This window comes from Condylura cristata, unplaced genomic scaffold (assembly GCF_000260355.1).
Source record: "Condylura cristata isolate star-nosed mole 26May11 unplaced genomic scaffold, ConCri1.0 scaffold00022, whole genome shotgun sequence".
NCBI classification, from domain to species: Eukaryota; Metazoa; Chordata; class Mammalia; order Eulipotyphla; family Talpidae; genus Condylura; species Condylura cristata.
Window position 1 is genome coordinate 6,487,111 of NW_004567123.1, and position 23,377 is coordinate 6,510,487.

The window sequence follows — 23,377 nt, forward strand, 5'->3', positions numbered from 1 at the left end:
AAAGCCGAGGAACTTTGGAGGCAAACTAGAAGGTGAAACCTCAAGATCTTCCGCCTGGGTCCCCAGAGTATGTTCACCCTGATGTTTCCATGCAGCTAAAAACACAGCTGAAGCGGACAGAAGCCGTCCTGGAGGACGAGCAGACCCGGCGGCAGAAGCTCTCAGTCCAGTTTGAGGAGGTTAGGCAGCCCCCCCCCCAGCCCCCCCACGTTGGCTCTGGGGCCAGAATCTCAAACCTTTCACATCAGGAGCAGTTATGGGCTCTGGCTGGTGGGGTGGGCCTTGGCCCTCCCCTGGGGTGTCCCCTCATAAACAGGTCTCCTGCCTCCACCTGGTCATCTGGTGACAGCTTAACCTGTCCATTCAGGCTGGGGTGCCCTTCTGTTCCCAAGAGGACTTGGGAGTTCTGAGGCCCCTTCTTGCTAACCTCATTGTCTTCTCCGCCAAGGCTCAGAACTCAGCGTGTCGACTACAAGAAGAGTTGGAAAAGCTCCGCAGCGGCAGCCCACTCACGTCATCAGAAGCAGAGGCCTTGCAGCTGAAGGTAAAGGGTGGCATCTACTCTACAGGCAGGGTGGCATCTACTCTACAGCCAGAAAGGGGGGCGCCCACCCAGCCAGGCCTGAGCACCTGTTCCCTATTACTACGACCAGGGTGGAAATGGGACAGGAGCTATTTCAGGGCCCCTCAAGCAAGTCCAGTTTAATGAGGGAGGGCACGGAGCTCGCAGCCACGGGAGGGGACAGCTGAGCCGGAGGGGCGGGCGTCTGCTGCTGCACTGGGAGGTGACAGGGCAGCCCTAGGGTCAGCAGTATGCAGACAGCCGTCTGCCTGTCAGCGTGCGGCTCAAAGGGCGCCGGGCACTGCTCGAGGCCTACCTGCTTCATGTCATGTGAAGGTTGACCCCTTCAATTCTCTGACCCACAGGAGAGACTAGAAAAAGAGAAGAAGTTAACCAGTGATCTGGGACGCGCTGCCACCAAACTGCAGGAACTTCTGAAGACAACCCAGGAGCAGCTCACAAAGGAGAAAGACACAGTGAGAAAGCTGCAGGAGCAGCTGGACAAAACAGTGAGTGTCCTGGCCATGCAAGGCATCGGGCATTTTCCCTGGCGGCTGGCAACCCCCTTCCCCCCCAACCACCTTGGGGAGAAGCACACCCTGACCCTGCTGCCAGCCCTCACCAGATTCCAGGCCTTGTCTTCATCCTCAGCTCCACCAGAATGGTGTGGGGGTATTGGTGCAGTGGGGGGCTGGGACCTAGGAAGTGGAGGTGAGTGCTCCCCTTGACTCCCTACCTCCATCCTTTTCCTCACTCTGTCTGTCTTTGTTTGTAGGAGGACAGTAGCAACTCAAAGGAGGGCACCTCGGTCTGAAACTCCTCTGTGTGGGAAAAGAAGTTACTGTTCAACTTACCAAAATGCCTTACACATTCCTTACAAATAAATAAACCGACCAACACAGCGTTATCCAGGCCCAACTTCCGGTAGCTCTGAAAGAAGCCATTAGAGACAGGAGTCTCTTAGAACCACAGAAATAGATCTTACAGAACCCCGTTGGTAAAAGAACCTTTGTCACATTGGATAAACACTATTCCCCAGGACCAGCCCTGGACTACCGCCAGCAGACGCCAAAGCCCTTATCAGCTCTGTGACAGACCCCAGGGTGTGTGCTGGGGAGGCCGGGACCTCTGGGTATCTCTGTGTCAATCAGTGCAATTGTTTTGTCTTTCAGTGGGGCGAGGGTCAGGAGGTGGGCAGACCGGGTGGTGAGTCTTGGGGGCTGTGCCGCAGACTGAGAGAACCAGCCCAGCGAGGCAGCAGCCCTTCACCCCTGGAAGAAGTTGCCAATCACAACTGATGTGTGACCTCCTGGATGTTAATGCCATTAAAACCAACATTGTCGCTGGTGCTGCAGTCTCGTGTGGTCTCTACTGGGGCTCCCTCATCTGGCTGGCTGCTGGGCCTAAGGTGAAAAAGAAGAGGGCCTGGCTCCCTCAGGAAATAACAAACCAAGCATAGTTCTTAGTGCCTGCGAAACCAGAGAATTGGCAGTTATGTCTAGAGTGTGGTGAAACTCCTCATGCCCCCAGACTGCAGGGCAGAGTAAGGGATCAGGGCCTTGGGATACCTGGTGACCAGATGGTACTTGTTTTGACAGGAACTTTGTTGCAGCTTTGTGGCAGGAGTGCAGTAAGGGCCACAGCAGTCGTGGAGCAGGTTTGCAAGGCAAGAAGTTCTTGTGACATTTAGTGTAATGGGGGACAGTTTTACAAGGGACAGGGAAGGGGATATCACAACCATGGGACATCATGACCATACTTCAGGAGACATTTGCATCAGCAAAGTATGATATCACAGCCAGAGTTATCCTGAGACCACCATGGAGGCAGTCATGTAATCAGGTCAACAGCAGACTAGGTGTCTCCCGGCCTGCCTCGTGATAACGTGCTATACTCCACAGTGGTCAAGGAATGTTCTGCTGGGATTTGCAGATGGCAAATAGATCACAGTAGCCCATGAGTGGCAGCTAGCAGCCAGCTCACAGGAACTCAGGTGTTGACCACAGTACCCACCTTTGAAATCTGAGGTGGCCTGCCTGAGCAGGGCTGTGGGCGCCTGGACAATTGTGTGAACTGAGCACCATGGATGGCCCCCACACACAGCCCCTCCTGTGCCTCAGCAGTGGTAGACTGGCCCTGTGGGGGTCACATCCTCACCTTGCACATAGCAACAGCCTTACAGAAGGTCAGTGGCTTGGGGCCCTGGTGAGTTTCCTGTTGGCCAGCCCCGTGCCCCATATCTGGACTCCTGCCTCATAGGGACCACGGTATGCATGAACATCTTGTTCCAGCAAGCTCCCTCCCCCTGCCCCAGCAGCTACAGAAATAAGAACTACTTGGGCATGCCTCTGATTTGGCATAGAAATGAGGGAGAAAGATGAGCACAAGGCCCTGGGGCCACCAAGCTGCTGCTTTTAGATTATAATGGGTGTAGTAGATTCTGACTACAGCCCTGGTCTCTCAGACCACCTGACAGGCCTACCATCCCATAGGAAAGGAGGTAAGACAAAGGCACCGTGCGAGGGCTAGGAATCCATGGGCACTGACCTGGGGGTTCTGAAGATCAGTTTGGAGGTGTCTCTCCTGTAGCCCAAGGTCCTATCTGTTCTCCCTCCTGCCCAGCAAGTGCTTAGCAGTCCTGGGATCCAGCAGTGCTATCTTTCAGGCCAGCAGAGGGAGCCTGAGTTTGCCACGCCTGTTGGGCCTTGACTCAGCCTGACCTGGTGGCCAACAATTATTCCTGGGCAAAGTTTCATCCTTAGGCTGGGGAAGGAAGGAAGAGCCAGTTAGGAACATATCTGAGTCAGCTACCCTGGGTGGATCCCGGCACAAGAGGTTTATAAGTGCCTTGGTGTTCTCAGCACGGTACAGACACCCAGGAGCCTTGCCATTCTTGGTCCCTGTCCTGCCGACGTGCAGTGCTCTCGAAATGCTGGCTTGATTGTCCCTTGGAATGAAGTTCTATGTGGAAGCAGGAAGATACGTTGTCCCTAGGCCTGGTTTCACGAGCAGCGGGGGCTGGGGCTGCTGCTGCACCTCAGACAGCCTGGATCAGAGCTAGGAGTTTTGAGAACATGTAGTGTAAAGCCTCCATTTAGAGGCCCTAGAATGGACCTGAAACTACAGGGTCACACAGCCCATAAATAAGCACCCCAGAGACCTGCAAGTTTCAGCCTCTTAAGTGCTTTTCTTTGCACCAGCTTTCTCTGGTCATCTGCCTAATACTTAAATGCGCAGTGTCAAGACGCCAGGCCTATAGTACCTTCTGGTAATGGAGAGGAGGGTGGGGGGGCAAGATTTCAGAAACCATTGTACACCCTCCGTAAATGCCTTCTCCGAGTTTCCTCTAGGTTTAATTATAAGAAGATTCAAAGCCCTAGGGGCTATTTTCCTTGTGCTCCAGTTCAAGTCTCATCCATGGTACTGAAAAAAAGCTAACCTTAGAATATCAGATGTTAGAAATAAAGAACTTTCCAGGGTTACCTGGAACAGCTTAACACCAAAAACAAGAGACCCAAGCTGTTGTCCTCACTTCGCCACATGTGTGGCTGCAGGCAAGTTACCTTTCAGAACTGGCAGTGGTTTGGTGCGTCCCTTTCCCACTGCCCTCCTGAGACTGGGCAGACCCTTAGGGAGCCCTGGCCAGCTGAGTTAGACAAAGGTGCCTTTCACAGAAGCCCTGGCTCCTGGTGCATTCCCTCTCCTGGCCACAATGCAACTAACGACCCTCCCAGCTGCAACTCAGATACCGTATTTTAGAAATGTCCCAAATCATGAGAAAGTCATATGTTCTTGTGCCCAGTCTTTGACAGTCACGATAAAAGCAACAACCTAGTCAAGAAACAAATTGAACTTCCTGTGTGTGGACCAGCCAGCACTCTGGACATTCTACAAAAAAGAAAACCACTTGACAAAGCCTCCGTCTATTATTCAAGTGATTGTGCTCATGGCTTTCTAGGAGATCAGTAATTTCTGAAATGGCAAGCCAGTTAAGTTCTGGATTTCCCTTAGCATTATTTGCTTCTTTCTCAGGGCAAAGAGTAGCCATTAGATGAACCCTAAAGTCTCCTTCCTACAAATATTTTTGCAATGTGTTAACACTTGTAAAAATGTAAATACACTTACCTGCCACTTTTACAACTGGCCAATATCAGCTGATATCTAAAGCTAGTTTTTCATCAAAATCATCTGGCGTGCTTACTAGCGGGATTCTTGGGTCCCAGCCTCAGGAATCTAGTATGTTGTCTTCTCAAAACTACCCTATGTAAAGATTTAGGTTAACTATTAGCACCTTCCCAATTTCCGGAATAAGAGTGCAGTGTTGGGAGATGTTTACATATTATATTCCAGTAGGTTGAAGTCCTCCCCATGCAGAGCACAGCACGCACCCCGCTCCCACTCCTCCCTCCCCCACCCCCACTCTTGCTCTCTCACACACACGCACACACACCTGCAGAGTGATGGGGATGCAAGTAGTGACCTATGTCACTGGCTCAAGCCAAAGACAAGACACCCCCAAAACTCCCTGACCAAGTACGTGGCTCTGTCCACATGACTGGCTCTTGAGCAAGGCAGCCGTGGACCCACCACATCTTTCTCAGGAGGTTGGTAGCAGAAAGTCACACAAAAAGCTCAGCTCTGTGGTGGAGATAACAAGAAATTCATAATGATAAGTAGCTTATCAGTACACTGGTAACCAGGACTCTTTTCTAGGCAGCTTTGAAAAATATTTTGCTTAAAGTATGCTGAACTTTTTTGCCTCCCAAATAAAGAGGTAAAAGCCTGACATTTGGAAGAAGAAAAAGATCCCCAACTTTTATATCTGCTCATTTAAGTGGAGCTAGAGCTGTGGCATGACCTTTAATTGTCTGAAATACTCAAATCTCAACAACATATCCCATAGGGAAGACCAGATCCAGTTCACAAGTGAATCATTACACAGGAGGTAAGTTAAAAATGCTTCCTTTATTACATAAAGCCAGTACTGCTACTTCTAAGTTCAACTGTGTGTGCATCTCTGTATTTTTCTAAGTGTTCTGCCTGTGATGTTGAAGACAGTCACTTCCAAGTGCCATCAGGTAGTGGCTTCTTGTGGGTGTCACCCATCATACCTAACCCCCATTTCACATACAGTTAACAAACTGCTCTAGGAAATTAAGTTCTCCCAGTCCCCAGAGTAAACATATGTAACATTCTTCCACACCTTATTGTACCACAAGCAACAAAGTTCTGGAGGAGACGCAAGGATATCACAGGTGCCCTAGCTTGGTAATTTGCCATCTTATTTTCATTAATGAAGTGTATTACCATGGGCCTCTAATTTGCATTGTAATTAGTTGTTACACGATACTGTACATTCTCCTGAGGACACATCATGATTTCCAAGATGCAAGGTCACTCAGAACAGTCTTCCAACCAGTGAGTGGAGAGAGTGTGGCGCTGTTTCATTTACGCCTACTACGTGCTTAAAATAGTGCTTTGCAGGATCAGCGCTGGTTATAAAGCATACATGGCTGAGGCGAGTCTCTACTACACACTTGTTAGGATTTCAAGACAATCTGGCAATTTTACTATGGTAGTGTATTTGTGCTGTTACATGTTATGAGAATATTTCCATTATTCAGTTTAGCTTGAGAGAGAATAAAAAATTTGGGGCCAAAATTATAACAGATTGTGTCTCATTATTTAAGCAAAAAGTAGGTAACTGCTGAGGTTAACAAAGTTGCAATAATTCTCCTCATACAGCCTTGAACTGTTTTGTGAAATTGCATTATTAAAAATCACGTGTGTAACAAAAATCTTTATAATCAACTCATCAAAATAGGCATTTGGCCAATAAGAATTTAATTTCACACCGATGAAACTTTAGGTTTTATATTTATTTAGGGCCATCTGCACATGTGTATAGAATACTTAGTTTACTCTAATAGATGACAAGCTCCCCCTTACTGAGATCCTGGCCTAAACATATTTGCTTTACTTATATTGCAAAAGGATAATATTTGAACATGGAAGCTTTTGATTTGTGGCACTGAATGGCGATCTACACAGGGCATCCTTCAAAAGCTACAATTAAGGATCCACCTAGCTTTTCAGCAATACAAGCCCGGTTGAGGTCTTCTGGTCCATTTGCTTGACATTCATGTTTTATGCCTAGGGATGAAAAAAAATTATATTTAACATCATGGTAGTAATGTACTCATTTTCTCGAAGATACCAGATTGTTTTAAAATCAAGCCAGTCTAACATGGCTAAGAGAGTTGTGGGACCCCGAACAACAGGGTGCTGTACCATACAGTAGTGGTATCGCTACTATGGCTCAAACACTGCATGACTCTCACAAACACAATGCTGATTCACAGAAGCCAGACATAGAAAGCACACATACATTTTAGATGATTCAACTTACATAACACAACACCAGCCAGAGCTATTTAAAGTTATTAGAAAGCCAACCTATTGGTCACTCTGTGGCGGGAGGAGAGAGGAAGTGGTTTGGCTGGAAGGTGATTAATGAGCAAGACTTCCAGGTTGCTGGTCAGTACAAAGACCAGTATGTTCCAGAAAGTTCATTGAATTCTATAATAATTTATGATGTACACTTTTCCAAAGATATGCTATATATTTTAAAAAGTTTAAAAGCAGGTCCAGTAGTGATTTTTCATTTTTAAAATATAAGAAAACCTCTTAATTCAATGTTTTGACAGCAGTTGATTTAGCCAACTGTGCAGATGAGTAAGAATATTTTACAAATGGAATTTCCTTACTCTAGTTAGGTTTCTCATGATATTATACATCTAAGAAATGTGTCACAATGAAAAGCTGATTTCTCAGAAAAATTACATCAAAACACTGCAGAAAGAGTCAACTGTGGATTTTACACAGTAGCTTCTCTATAAGTGGCTGTTCTCTTTTTAAAGAAACGCATTATTTTTAATTTTCCCAAATTTTGTGACCATTTCTTACAATGCTAAAAGCAAAGAAGGTCTTTTGAAGCATCCAGGACTGGCTAGAGAAAGCCAGTGATACTTCACTAGGAAAATAAAGGTACAAGTGATCATCTTTAATGTCACCAGATCAAATTTACATAGCAATTCCCTTAACTAGAAGGTACGGCAGGGTAATGATAATAAATAAGGAATACACTTTAAATTTTTTTCATTTGTGTTATGAAAATGATGAAACCAGTGACTTATGTTAAAGCATAAGTGAACCACGAGGTAACACTTCGTAGGGCTGGTCCAACATCAAGTGCATGTAGAATTTGCTGAGGTCTGACCTACACAGTAGTAGCAGGTTTCAGTAAAGAGAGAGAGAGAATTTTGTTCTCCTGACTCAGTAAAACAAGCTAGGGCAAACTTTTCTCCTTCTCCTACAAGAATATGAAAACAAATCATAGTAAAACAAAACAAAACCACACTGGGCAAGCCTTTGTGACCTTGGGCAGCCCTGCTCTTTGGAGCCAGTATGACAAGAGAGAGGCGGGACAACTCTGGCTGAACTCGCACAATCCAAGATCAAACTTCCCATTCTACAGCGGAGGGAATCAAGGCCCACAGGGTTAAGCAGTTTGGCGAAGGTCACTCAGCAGTTAGATGACAAGTTTAGCCCTCGGTGCAGACCTTCGCACTCGCCCCATGCTCTTTCCCTCATACCAACATTTTCTTGTGGCTGGACACTGGCCCTCTCATCAGGATTCCAATGCCCTAAGGGCAAGTCAAAGATACTGGCCTGTTGAGAAGGAGGGCACTTTCCTTTGGATACAGCTGAGTCAAATACCTAAAATCACACCATTAAAAGTAAAGCTGGGACAACTGTCCCTTCTCGTTTGTGAACATTTCCTTTTTGTGAGTTTGTTATGTCAACTATATTCAAACGCAATAGCCAATATAAACCAATTAGTCTCCACTTTGGCAACATCTTAAGCCAGTTTAAAACCAGCCTGAACAAGTGACAGGCATACCAGGTTGAGAAAACAGGGTTATTAAACACAGGCATTTCAGGCCCAGAGGAACTAAAATATGGCAGAAAAGTTCTACCTTCTGGGTCTTAATCAACTGGTGGAGTATATCCTTCCTTTGTGGCCAAGGCTCTCCAAATAAATAAGAGGACCTTAGAAAAAATGGCACCCCACTCCTCGGGCTCACCATCTGCAAATATGGAGACATCACTCCAGACCATACCTTGAAATTTCTTTTTGATTGCATCCTTGGAGCTCGCATAGATCATTTTACTTTTCAGAGGTGCAAGTTCTGGTGCCCTGTATTAAAAGATGCCAAAAATTGAAAGACTGCTTTAGAGCAAGCAGGATTTGCATATTAAACATTTTCACAATTGATGAGAGAGAATCCTCAGAATCTTCTGGGAGAGTTATCCTTGTACACAATTTTTCTATCTCCCTGCCTCCTTGGAGAATAACATTATTGACTGTCAAAACAGATAGCTTAAGTTGATCAAGATTTAAAAAAGATAGGGGGCAACAATGAGGGGGGAAAAAGGAACCACTGATGAAAAATCAAATTAATGGGGCCATGATAAAAGGTCAACACTGCATAATACATTGCATTATCCAATTTGCTTCCTTTTAAGTAATTTTTTTTCCATTTTTAACCAATAAAGGCTTGAGATTAGTTAGGCTAATTATGTCTATCCTATACAAAGGTTTTAACACTTTCTGATCAGAAGTCTCAAAGTATAGTTAATAATCTGCAAATCAAGCATGTGCCACCGAGAATTAAGAAATGCTAGCCATTTTACCATTTTTGGCTCAGATTTCCTTTAAAAAGAACATATTACCAGTAAAGGAAAAGTTGTCTTTACACTCCCCAATCCCTTTTTGTGATTCCAACAGCAAATTCTGACACCGCAAGAGAACTTGTTCTCCATCTTCGTCTGACATAAAAACGTCTCACAAATATCGTACTTTTTGAAAGCTTCATGGCATGTCTCTATTCGATGTTCAATTAGCAGTTATCAATTATCACTGTCAATATTCAATTATCTTGTATTCACAAAATTTTTAGTGCCTCCTTGAATGCCCTCTTCAGGAATACTGAAAACACAGCATATGCTGTATTTTTGCACCAACAATATTGAAAAACAACAGAAATATCAACAAACAGAAAAATCTCATCCTATTTAAACCGCTTACTTATGAACATACTTACTTTCCACTAGACCACCAGACCTCTGGCACACTTCCACTCTGGCTCGCTTCCTTTTAACTAGAGGGAAAGCAGGGTGCAGCTAGACACTGTCAAATGTTAATGATTCTTTTTAGACGCCCAAGTTTCCAGGACATTTAGCAGGCATTAACACTGTTGGGCTGGTGTGGGCCTCACCTAATCTGTCCCTTCCAGGGCAGGCAGGGATTCTATTTTGGGAACCAGAAAAAGGACAGTCGTTGTGTCTCTCAGATGCAAATTTATTTCTCCTAACTTGAGGTCCATGAAGGGAAGCAAAGTCTTACAATACCCTGTGCAAAGCTGAGTGGATACTTATACAAAATAGGTCAGGAACAGGAAAAATCATTAGCTGCTCTGGATTTAATGTAATCAGATTTTTAAAATACCTTTTCCCTTGGGCTCTAAAAAGAGCCTGTTATGGAAAACTATTAGATTTTCACATTTTCTTTTTTTTTTTTAAGATTTATTTATTTACTCATACAGAACTGGGGTACAGGCCAGAGATGCAGAGGGTGGGAGGAGCCACCAGAGAGAGTGGGGAGCAAACAGGCAGACTGTCAAAGTACACTGCTGAGGGAAACAGTGGGCGGGTCAGGAGAGGTCTGCCTGGCCATGTGGTCACTTCCGGGGCAGGCGGGGATAGAACTCATGCAGAAGTGGCTTAAGCTTCTTACTGCTGTGCTTTAACCAGCTGTGCCACCAGGGCGGGCCAGATTTTCACATTTTCTTAAATACATAAATAAATAAATAAAATATTTGCACTAAAACTGAATCTCCTTTTCTATTTTCCCAATATTCTTTAAGAAGGATGTATCATTTTCATAGAAAAGAAAGAATAAGAACCAGAAAAAAATTGTGCAGATGAGCAGTTACCAAAGTAAATGCCTTTTACCTGTCCATAGCCACCACTCAGCTGTAAACCCCAGAATTACGGGGCCTTTACCTGCTTTACTCACAGCTGTTTTCTCAGCCCCTAACTTAACACCAGACCAGTAGTAGAAATAAAAGTTGAATGAATGCACCATCATTCAAATCAGGTTTGTGCTCATTTTTAGTCTCATTAACTAACATTATGTATGACTTTGGCTGCCAGGCTTGAACAGTAAATGGCCCCAACCTCCTATTTGCATTCCTCACAGCATCTGGGTTTAATCAAATGCAATAAAGGTCTCCTGAAATGGAACTGAGGTGTGATCTGGAGGTACAGTCCTTCAAATCATAATTCTTCTGACTTTCTGGCCCCATATCCCAATAATGGGGGCACACAGCTGAGAGCTAAGTCCCCCTTCCTTGCCTTTCCCTAGTTCAGGCAAGGGTATCACGAGGACCCTTACCTGTTCCCTCACCCGCCCTCCCAATCAGAGGCTGTTACCACTCCCCTTGGAAGTCAGAGAATATTCTTATTATGTGAAAATTTTGATAGCAAATGTAGTACAAAACGACTACATGAAGGATACAGGTGTGACTTTTCTACTATTAACTTACTTGAAAAGAATAGAATTATAATAGCCTGTTTGCTATAGAGCAACACTGTCCCAGAGAGATTTCCACAGTAAAGCAAATGTTCTAACTCTATAATACCCAATGAGGTGGCCACTAGTTACACGTAGTGACTGAGCACTTGAAATGTAGCAGTTCAATTCATAAACTCAATATTAAATGCCATTTGATTATAATTGTTTTAAATTTAAAAAGCCATGGTGGCCAGTGGCTGCCCTGCAGTGCCAACATAGAGCAGCAATGATAGTACCAGCTTCAAAGTCAGCAAACCACAGGAGCACAAAGACTGATGATATAAAAAACTGGGAGGCTGGGCCCTCCCTGGTGGCACAGAGGGTTAAAGCACAGCACTGAGAAGCTAAAGCTACTTCAGCATAAGTTCGCTCCCCAGCCCCAGAGGTGACCCACATGGCATGGCAGACCTCTCCTGACCCGCCCGCTGCTCCCCTCAGCAGTGTACTTCGTCGATCTGCCTGTTCTGCTCCCCACTCTGTCTCTAGTGAATCCTCTCACCACCCCTGCACCTCTGGCCTGTACCCCAGTTCTGTGAGCATAAATAAATAAATCTTTAAAAAAAAAAAAATGGGAGGCTAGTGCCCAGAATGGTGTGCTGGAGAAAGATCTTGGTTAGGTTAAACTTTCTGCTTAGTATTCAGGAAGAATTTTTAGAGAAATTTTTAGCTACTGATATGATGAATGCAGAGGTTATAAAGAAGCCTAATTCCTGCTCCTTAGCCTGCCAAAAAGAATCAATTATTGAAGGTCTTGTTTGCCTTGTTCTTTCACTAGACTAGTTTTAAGCCCACAAGTACCAATTTAGTTAAGACATTATTAAACCTTGTAAACAAAAATTAAATGACAGACACTGGAGAAAGTTTAATTGAAAATTACTTTTTCTCCAGGAACTGGTTTTCCAGAGGCTAACAATAAAAGATTAACTCTGAGTTTACAGAGGTCCAGGCTTACCACAAAAAAAACATCAGTTCCTCTTTTCTGGATTCCTTGGTTTCAAAGCTTGCATCATATAAAGCATAGCGACAATCCTTTTCAGGAAGCATTCCCACAAAATGCTTGAAAGGATCAGTTATGGTTACGCCAACATCTCCAACCAAGATCTCTTTGCCTTCTTCTACAATGATGCACTTTTTGTCTGCACTGAGGCAAAAAATGACAGCCTTCTTTCTTTTCTTGATTTCTTCTGGTGTGGAGCATTTCCGAACTTTCATGTCATAAAAAATGCGACATACTTCATCAGCAACTTGCACTCCTGAGGCCTGTAACAAGAAATACATCAGAAAAAGGATTAGTTTCAATTTGGCACACACTTAAAGTGTTAAAGGTTTACATATCACTCAGTAAGAAAACTAGAAAATCCAAGCTTCAATAATTTATTTCAGGCACTGAACTATTAAAAATAATTACACAGAGAGAGAGAGAGAGAGAGAGAAGTTTCAGATGTGGCAGCCCCTATGATCCCAAAGCCCAGAAGGGCTTCCTGAGTTGCAGAATCATTATTTTTTTTATATATATATGCTGCTCAGAACCCTGGGGAGTAGGGGGAGGTGTAGTTATCTCCCTAGTTTGGTAACTATTACCCACAATTCTTTCCACAATGTATAAAAGATGGTCATTGTGGCTGGGTTGGGAGAATTCCACCCCATATATATCTTTTCCTACTACAAGAAGAACTAATAAAGGGTCTTTGTTTTATGAATATTTTAAAATCGTTATTAATATTCAGTAACATATTTGTCACATGCCTTTCAAATTTTACTTTTAAACTTTCCCAGTTTTAAATTAAGACTACAGAGTATCCCTTGATGGTACCCCCCCAATTGTGTATTGCAGTCAATCTACCTGTTCTGTGCCTCGCTGTCTCTAGTGAATCCCCTCAGCACTACCACCTACACCTCTGGCCTACACCTTAGCTCTTGTATACATAAATAAATAAATCTTTTTAAAATTACAAAAATGTTTTCTGCTGTATCAAGAGGATAGCTTAACAGAATAAACAGGCCAGAAAAATAAACCTTTTACCATTTTACACTAAGATCCTGATAGCAAACAATCTAACGCCTGTTTTAAGTCTTTTAATCTTCTCTAAGAAATGAACCACTTACATTAACTTTATTATATTTATAACTTATGTTCACTTACTATTCTGACTTTAAATGGGCAAAGTGTTAATGAGAATGTAAACTGACACAACTATTAAAAAAATTTTAAGTAGGAAATAACCCTGCAATCTCCTTGGGCATTTAGCCATAGAATAAGGAATCACCAACACAAAGTCATAGATACAATGCTCATAGCAGCATTATCTACAACAGCTTGGACACAGAAGCAGCCTAAATGCCCATTAATGGACGACTAGACCAAGAAGCCGTGGTCTATACACAACATGCAGCATTATAGAAGAAAAGATGATGTGCGGCCAGTTTCAACACAGTGGAAAGAATCTGAGAGAATTATGGGCAGCAAAGTCAGTCAGAATGATAAACAAATACTGGGCATTTACAGTGCAGACAATGTAAGTCATTTTTAAAAGCCAGTGGACTTCAATAAATATCCTGGGGCCTCCTTGGTGGTGCAAGGAGTTAAGTCCAGCAGCTGAAGCTGTCCGCAGCCACTACAGCATGGGAGTCTGGTCCTCACCAGGGAACTTGCCCACATGGCACAGCAGACCTCTCCTGTCTCATCCCCGCTCCCCTTGGCAGTGTATTTCAGTACATCTGCCTAGTCTGCTCTCCATTCTGTCTCTGGTGAATCCTCTCATCCACCCCCCATGCCTCTGGCCTGTAGCCCAGTTCTTGTATGCATGCATAAAAAAATAAATAAATCTTTAAAAAAAAATCCCAAGGGCTCTGAGGTTGAGGGAGGTAAAGGGGCAGTGAGATGTAAGGATGGTAGCAGAGAGAAAAGAAACATCTTAAAGATACTAGTAAAAATAAAGAAAAAAATATTAGCAGCAGTAACACTACTAGTATTAGTAGTGACATCCATAGTAGTAATGACACTAGTAGCAATAGTACCTGTAGTAGCGGTAAGTAGTAGCAGTACTGTTAGTTTTGAGATGGGAGACAGCTTAACAATAATGAAAGAGGGATAGGATTTAAACAGACATTTCTCCAAAGAGAATATGTAATTGGCAAATAAGCACTCAGAAAAAGTGCTCAACATTAGTCATTAGAAAAGTACATACTGAAACCTCAATGAGCTATTTCAAACAGACTAGGAAGACCATTAAAAAAAAGAAGAAAATAGTAACAAATATTAAGTGAGGTTGTTGAGAAAATGAAATTTTTATACACTGGTAATAGAATAGCTGCTTCAGGAAAAAGTCTGACAGTTCCTCAAAACATTAAAGGGTGGAGTTAGAGTTAACACTCATATGGGACAAAGACACTCTCAGTTATATGTATACAAGAGAAATAAAAACATATGCCCATATAAAAAAACTTGTAAATTTATAATAGTCAAAATGTACAGAGTACCCAACTGTCTATCAACTGATAACTAGACAAACAAAATGTTGTGTATCCATACACTGAACTTTATTTAGTCATAAAAAAAGGAGGTGCTAGATACCACAATGTTTATTGCTCCTTTACTTACAACTGGAAAAACATGGAAGCAGCCCAAATGCCCAAAAGTAGATGATTGGATTAAAAAGATGTGGTACAGGCCCTCCCTGGTGGCGCAGCAGGATAAAGCCCAACACTGAGAATCTAAAGCCACTTCCACATGAATTCGATTCCCGCCTGCCCTGGAGGTGACCACCTGGCGTGGCAGACCTCTCCTGACCTGCCCGCTGCTCCCCTCAGCAGTGTACTTCATCGATCTGCCTGTTCTGTTCCCCACTCTGTCTCTGGTGAAGCCTCTCACCGCCCTTGAGCCTCTGGCCTGTACCCCAGTTCTGTATGCACAAATAAATAAATCTTTAAAAAAAAAAATGTGGTACATATATACAATAGAATATTACTCAGCAACCAAAAAAAAGAAACACATGTCTTTTGCAGCAACTTGGATGGAGCTGGAAAAGATCATGCTTAGTGAGATAAGCCAGAAAGAGAAAGAAAAATACCGATGGTTTCACTCATAGCAGGAGTATAATGGACCAGGCGAGAAATAACAAAAATAATGAACAACCATATACCAGAGACATTTTGTGGGGGGTGGAGTGGGGGATGGGATCAAAAAGGGGGGGGGGAGGGAAGTGTACGCGACTATGGTGATGGCACACGGGTGACTTGGTGATGGGAAACCCGCAGGGATTACAATTGAGATGGGAAAAAAAATGTACAAAATGATGTAAAAATAAACTATTATATTTAAAAAAATAGTAGGTGCTAGATATGCTGATGAATCTTGGAAAACACAGAAGTTAAGTGAAAGAAGTCAGACATAAAAGGCTACATATAATATAATTCTATCAAGTTTTCAAAATAGCCAAATTGATAGATTCATGATTTCCAGGGCAAGAGGGAAATGAGAGTGGCTACTAATGGATTTTGGAGCAATAAATATTCTGGAATTTTAAAGTGGTGATGGGCACACAAGTCTGAATACACTGAAAAGCACTGAATTGTACTCTATGGAATGTGAACTAAATCTCAAAAGCTGCTACTTTAAAATATATGTAAAAATCCTAGCAGTTAAAATATTCTAAGAACCTAGGATTTACTCAATATTAAGGTAATTAATGGGCCATATGATATCTTCATTAAAAAAAACTCTAAACATAGTATTCTTCAATCTCATTTAATCTAATCCACATCTAACCACAGTCCATTTTGATCTACTGAATCTAATCTATACTTCCCTATTTATAAATGAACATTTAACTAAATTAACAAGGTGGTAGACATAACAAAGACTAGAGAACAACTTCTGATAGTACAATCTTAACACTTTTTTTTTAAGATTTTATTTATTCATACAGAACTGGGATACAGGCCAGACGTGCAGGGGTGGTGAGAAGATTCACCAGACACAGAGTGGGGAGCAGAACAGGCAGATCAAAGAAGTACACTGCTGAGGGGAGCAGCGGGCAAGACAGGAGAGATCTCCTGTGCTGGGTGGGTCACCTCCCTGGCCGGGGCTCGAACTTGGGCTAAAGCAGCTGCTGCCAGGTTCATAGTGCTATGCTTTAACCAGCTGCGCCACTGGGGAGGGCCCTTAACACTTTTAATAAGCACTTTTCTTAACGTTTCACTGTTTCAAGAGTCATATTTTTTTGATCTTCATTATTTATGGTAAGCAAGTTAAGAATCTTTGTTTTTTTTTTTTCATTAGTTCAAATGGAAACCTTCACTCCTTTATTGTAGCACTACTTACAACAGCTAAACTATAGAAACAACCTAAAGGCCCCAAAAGAGATGAGTGGATCAAGAAGAAGTGATATATATATGCACAGTGGATTACTAGGCAGCAACCAGAAAGATAAAACTCATGCCATTTGCAGCACTTAAATGGAGCTTGAAAGGATTAGGCTTAGTGAAATAAGAGAAGGACAAGGAAAAGTATCAGATGATTTTGCATGTAGGAGGAATTTACAGAACCCGAACAAAGGATCAAAAAAGACAAACTTGCAGACAAACTATAGATCGGAGACATAGAGCAAGTGAGAGGAAGGGAAGAACATAAGACATCTATGACAACAGTTCATGGGCGATAAGAATCATGGGAGATTTATAGGGACTACAACTGAGAGGAGAAATCAAACGCTGTACAAAAATGAGCAATTATGTAAGAAAAGTATAAAGTTTAATTATATTTTTTTAAAAAGAATTTTTGGAATAGAGATAAATATTCAAAATAGCCAAAAATGGAAAATTGGATTTAGACCCCCAATTCCTCCAACTCCTTAAATTCAGAATGTTGGGCCCTCCCTGGTGGCTCGGCGGGTTAAAGCACAGCACTGAGAATCTAAAAAGCCACTTCCGCATGAGTTCGATTCCCGCCTGCCCCAGAGGTGACCACATGGCGTGGCAGACCTCTCCTGACCCGCACGCTGCTCCCCCCAGCAGTGTACTTCGTCGATCTGCCTGGTCTGCTCCCCATTCTGTCTTTGGTGAAGCCTCTCACTGCCCCTGAGCCTCTGGCCTGTACCCCAGTTCTGTATGCACAAATAAATAAATCTTTAAAAAAAAAAATTTTCAGAATGTTGACTTATAAGTAACCTTTGACCAAATAATCTGTAAAACCAAGAAAGCAGTATCTGAAACCTTATATCCAACCATCAATATTTGAATGTATCTGCTAATATCTACATGCAGTATCTCAAAAAACACTCTACAGTCAACCTGGAAATTTATGAAATTAATCCAGTAATGGAAACCAGAAAGTAAATGTGTATTCTACAATTATAATACAACTAAAACTAAGCAAAATCTAGGTGTAATTTATAGGTGCATTAGCCTCAGTAGGGAGCTTGGTCTCTTTTCTTTCCGGAAAAAAAAAAAAGTCCATGAAAGTTTCTAATATCTATAAATACTATAGATACTTGTGAAGAAATTTACACTGAAGACTGTGAAGTAGAAACTGACAAAGACCTTGGAATACCTATTCTGATACAAAGACATCCAAAGAAGAGAATTCTGAACTAAGATAGTGGAGTTGAAAAGAGAAATCCAAGGATATTTCACAGTAGAATCAATAACACTGACTGAAACATGAATAAATTGAATCAAAGTCAACCCAGGATTCTGTAGACTGGTGACTAGAAAAACTGATATAGAAATAGGTGGAGTAGGATGAACACAGTGTAGCCTATTCATTCTGAAGGATGTATTAGACACCAAGATGGTATCTTACACATAACTTGACGGTAACTGGAAAACATGGTACAAATCTGACAGGAAGGCTGCACCTGAGAGACATTTTGGACTATAGTCAACACCACAGGGGCACCAATACAGTTACGAAAGATAAATAGGTCAAGGGGTGAAGCAGAAATGAACAATTAGCACGCATAGAAGAGAAGGCAAGAAGGGAAGGCATCAGGAGGAGAGAGGTTATCGTTACCAAACACAGCAAAGATTGAGAATGACTGAAAACAGCCCACTGGGCATGGCAGTTAGGCCTGTGAGCTTTCAGGGGATTGGAGGAATATAGCAGAAGTTCATGGTAATGGACAAGGATCCACAGGGAACTGAGCTAAATATGAAAACATGGGATAATTAATGGTGATAGAGAGAAGAGTAAGCGCTATCTTCATGGGCACTGTCAGGTGACTGCAGAGACTTTTCCACACAACTTGAAGGAACAGAGAAGGAAAACCAAAGCATTACAGGAAGAAAAACAAGCAACCCTAATATTGAATAGGTACTAACACCAAACACTTCTAATATAATAGCCACTCTTATTTGCATCTTACAGATGAGGAAATACAAAATCTTTGAGGCATACAAACATTAACTGGGCCAAAATCACACAAAACTAACAGCAGAACTGAGATTTGAACTCAGGGATTTGTCTGCAGAGAATACTCTTAACCACTCAAAGTAAACCAAGCTAGAGAGACTGATGAGATCCAGGGAACAGGTTGGGGAAGTCAGTCAGAAATGAATACACTGAGAGGGGAGGCAAACATTTCAAGGAGGGAGATACACTGCTTAAAAGTGTGGCAGTGAGGCTCTATTTTGTTCTGTGAAGTATGTCTGGAATTTGAGTAAATAGTATGTAAAGATTTAGAATAGCTGTTCTGAGATTCTAAAGGGAATCACATACAAACAGTATGGCTCAGAGAACAACTGAGTCTCAGCTGAAGTCGGAGGGTGATGGCAGAGTAATCTGGCAGAAAGTAGATCATCCTGACAGTGTGGGTAGAAAGGAAGAAGTTTATATTCTCCTAAGAGAGGTGATCCAAACTGGAGATTTCAATAATCTAATCCAAAGAACTCATGCATTGTTCACACTTCTGCTTTTCTGAGCTCCCAGCCTGTCCACCCAATCTCCTGTCAAACATCTCTAGCTGGGAGTCCCAAAGGGATTTCTGTCCACAGTCAAATGCAAACTGATTCCCTTGTAGTCAGTCTTTCATTCTATGTACATCTCACTACCTTTCTAGTTACATAAGTTACATAAGACCCAAGCAACACCCTCAGCAACTCTTCTTCCTCACTCTTTAGATTTTGCTATCTTTCTCCAAGACATTCCTATACCTCCATCTATATTGCAAGATACCGCTTAGGCACTGTAACCTGAAATGTGGCTGTAACCACCTCTCAGGTCAGGATAAGGAGATCAGGATGTGTACTTCCTCTTCCTGTGCACCCAAGATGACGATGCTCATCCTACCCGCAAATTTTCTGTGGTCATGACATAAATTTTGTTCAGGAAGGGTGGGCATAGTGACATAAGTTAACTATTCTTGGCCCTTTAAAGGTGATCAAGTTCTGTCTTCCTTTGCCAAGACAAGCTTGGCAGACACACTTTAAGATAAAGGAGGGCTGCCCAACCCCATTGGACTCTGCACCAGAGATCATTCAGCTCTTTACTGTGTCAAGTGAATGAGATTTAGGGCTTGTCACCTCAGTTGTTCAAATACCACAGGCTGCTCACATGCACTGCTGATCCCCTCCACTCCCCAAATCCATGCTTTCATAAACACTTCGATGGTTTTTATCAATCCAAAGCTAGAAATAATTTTTAACATGCATGACATGGCACTACCTTTCTTTGCACCACACACACTCTGCAACCTCACTCCTTTCATTTGTATTTGTCATGCTCCCTCCCATCCCAAAGGCTCAGGGCTTTTGCTCATACTGTACACGTCTCTGGACAGCACTTTGAGATCTCTGATGACCAGGTGGTGGATATGTCCTAAGTTTGGACTGAGACAGAAAACAAACAAACAGAAAAAGAGATCTCAGATCAACTCTCACTTTCAAAATACACCATGTCGGTTAAAACTACCACCACATGTACCTCTACCTCCCAGCCAAATAGACTGCAAATTCCTCAAGATACACTCTTTCAGTCTGTAAGGAGTCCCATGGCTTGGCAGGTAGTGCAGTGGAGATGGCCAACCCCCGTGCAGGGTGGATTTCGAAACCTGCGCCACTTCTGAAAATGTGCCATCAAGGCCTGAACCTATAAAGGTGCCAATTGTGTTTTGAAACCGGTCACAGTTTTGAAACACGCCTATCAGGTTTGAAATTTAAACTGCTGTTGGGAGCAAAGGGAGAAGTAAAGGGACCCTGAAAGCCATTAAAGATGAGGAAGCAGATGGTTTCTGACACTCTCACCTAGGAAGGCCATCATTTTGGATCACTGACTGTCATTCCTTCTCCAGCAGAGCCAGCATAGTCTGCGGACCGGCGCTGCTGGCCTGTGCCTGTGCCATCTCTAGAGCTGTCTCCTGTTGCTGCTGCCTCTGATAGTGCCTGCTCAGCCTCTGAACTGTTGCTGCTGCTGCTGCCAGTGATCACCTATAGCTGCCACCATGAACTGGGTCCTGGCCTCCCGCTTATCCATGTGTCACCAGCTCTAGGCTCTCATTGAAGGGACAATACCATTTTTCACAAGCAGCTTTTGGTTTGGACACTGAGGACACTCTCTGGGATAGGGCCATTTGTACCCTTAGAAACACTATGTTTTTTTTTTTTTCCTCTCCCAATTTCCTCCCTGTAAATAAATACAGTTTTTCTTATATTATGTGTTTGAGTTGTGTCTTGCAATTGTAAGCACGGGGGGAAGACCACAAACTGTGACATCCCCAAGGTTTGTGTGGTTTCACCAATATAAAGAGTCATTTGTTTTTTCATTTTACAATGTGCTTTTTCTTAACAGAAAAAGATCTCCCAGCAGTCTCATTTTTCAGTATTTCTCATATTTCAGTATTTCTCGTTTCAGTATATTTCAACTGCTCAGCCATCAAGAAAGCTAAGGTTTATTTTAAAAAGCAAAATCAACTCAGTGTCTATTTTAATTTTTAAAAAGTTATTTATACTCAATTGCAAGTTTAAATAATTAAGACTATTAAGGGATACTCTAAACAGAACGCCCATTTGCTGCACAGTTAGGAAGGAAAATCTTGAGCAGAAAATAGATTGCTATTACAAGAGTTTTGATTACCTTAAAAAGATTCTATCCACAACTTTAATTTCTCTGTGCTTTGTATTAGTAACCACTAGAGTATAACAGTTGCTCTGAGAACGCCGTCTCCCATGTCATCACTGTATTTTGTCTCACTTGACTACCAGGGTTTTGTTGTTCTTTTGTGCGTGTGTGTGTGTGTGTGTTTTGCTTTTTTATTTTATATATATTTTACATTATTCTTCATTTTGTACATTTTTTCATCTCAGTTGTAATCCCCGTGGACTTCCCACCACTTCACCCCTGTGCCATCACCATAGTCCCATGTGCTCGTCCCACCCCAGTTTTGATCTTGTTTCCCTCTCCCCTGTAGAATGTCTCTGGTTTATAGTTGTTAACTGATGTTCTTTTTTACTTTATTACAATATATGTGTGTGTGTGTGTGTGTGTGTGCGCGCGCGCCGCCCACCCCCATCCCTTACATTCCTGCTATGAGTGAAATCATCCAATATTTTTCTTATTCTTTCTTGCTTATTTCACTAAGCATGATCTTTTCCAGCTCCATCCATGTTGCCACAAAGGCATGAGTTTATTTTTTTGATTGCTGAGTAATATTCCCCTGTGTATATACACCACATCTTCTTGATCCATTCTTCTATTTTTGGGCACTTGGGTTGATGCCACATCTTCCCTATTATAAATTGGGAAGCAATAAACATAAGGGTGCAGGTGACCTTTTGAATTATTGTTTTCATATTCTTTGGGTAGATATCTACGAGTGGGATTGCTGGATCATATGGAAGCTCCATTTTTAGCCATTTGAGAAACCTCCACACAACTTTTTACAGTGGTTGCAGTTTTTAACTTGTTTGTGGATCTCAAAACTGCCTGAGCCTCCTCTGGCAGCATTTTTGTAAAATACTGATTTAGAGGTTAAATTTACGCATATGAGAACTGCCAAAATATTCAAGATTTGCTCAATAAAAGCTTCAAGTTTAAGTCACTACTTATAAAAAGAAAGGAAGTGCTACACAGAATGTGAAACATTGGATATTTTAAAGTTGCAAATGACAATACAAAACATCAAATCAATTATAGCATAAAGCTGGTAATCTCTGAAAGGCACATTAAATTCTTCTGTCTTAATTTTTATAGAAAATACTGAATCAATCCAAAAATTTAATGTGAAGACTTAAAGCAATCCCTCCCCAAATCAAAATACCAAAACAGTGATCTATTTCCATAATACTAAACTGGAAAAAAGTTTGGCTTCATAATTAATGCCAGCTACCCCGACCCAATCCTCACTGATGCAAACAAGCTATTTTCTACCTCAGAAAATAAAATGATAAGATAATAGGAAATAACTCCCTTTAATAATAAAATATTTGGGGTTACAAGTTGATAAACTGTATCACATAGTCTTCTGCTTTGGTAAAACAATATACTTAGCTTTATAGGTAACTCATACCATCAGAACCTCAGATATATACTACAAAGTGGCAGAAAAACACCCCCAGGCAAGTTTCAACTCCAATTTACTATAGTCATTATGGCTAAATATTTTATGGGGGAAAGGAGGCACCCTTGTAGGGAGGAATTCTGTGTCAAAACTACCAAAATGAAGACTAAGCATAAAGTTTCAGACAAACTGACTTTAAGCAAGTATTTTAACTCATAGGTGGCATAACTAAAGGGTATTTTATTCCCTGGAGGTAGGAGGGGGAAGAACCTCGGTATTGGGAAAGAATTTAAATAGTGAATTTTGAAAACAAGGTTAATGCAGTAGCAGCAAGACAACCTGATTTTACCTATGTGATACAATTTATCAACTTGTAACCCCAAATAACACATAAGGCTAGTCCATACTGCTTTCTAATGAAAGTCAAAGATATGAAAGAATTTTTATATAAATTGATGAAGTTAAGCATTAAAATTTTTAATTTGTTGTGTTTTCCTTCCATAAATGGAATTTGTAACATTAAACCTTAGTAGATCATTTAAACAGAGAAGAAATACTGAATAATTCTTGTTTAACTAAGATTTAGCTTCATCATCTGTAAAATGTGAATTATGATCATTCTAA

The 23,377-nt window shown here is 42.0% G+C and overlaps 2 protein-coding genes across 8 annotated transcripts in view; one reads left to right on the top strand and one right to left on the bottom strand.

Annotated features, from left to right (window-relative positions):
• RRBP1 (ribosome binding protein 1) overlaps positions 1-1,906 on the top strand; it is a 66,967-nt gene extending 65,061 nt beyond the window's left edge. For all 7 annotated transcript variants that reach the window (XM_012728250.1, XM_012728244.1, XM_012728247.1 and 4 more), the window contains 4 exons: positions 96-179; positions 449-544; positions 928-1,071; positions 1,338-1,906. In XM_012728250.1, coding sequence (XP_012583704.1) covers positions 96-179; positions 449-544; positions 928-1,071; positions 1,338-1,376 — 363 coding nt within the window. In that variant the 3' untranslated portion in view covers positions 1,377-1,906. The remainder of the gene's footprint in view (positions 1-95; positions 180-448; positions 545-927; positions 1,072-1,337) is intronic.
• Positions 1,907-5,508: 3,602 nt separating this feature from the next.
• Positions 5,509-23,377, bottom strand: part of DSTN (destrin (actin depolymerizing factor)) — a 30,439-nt gene continuing 12,570 nt past the window's right edge. Inside the window, exons 2-4 of the mRNA XM_004687153.2 lie at positions 12,214-12,521; positions 8,746-8,822; positions 5,509-6,715 (exon numbers count right to left, since the gene is read on the bottom strand). Of these exons, the coding sequence (XP_004687210.1) occupies positions 6,606-6,715; positions 8,746-8,822; positions 12,214-12,521 (495 nt within the window). The 3' untranslated portion in view covers positions 5,509-6,605. The remainder of the gene's footprint in view (positions 6,716-8,745; positions 8,823-12,213; positions 12,522-23,377) is intronic.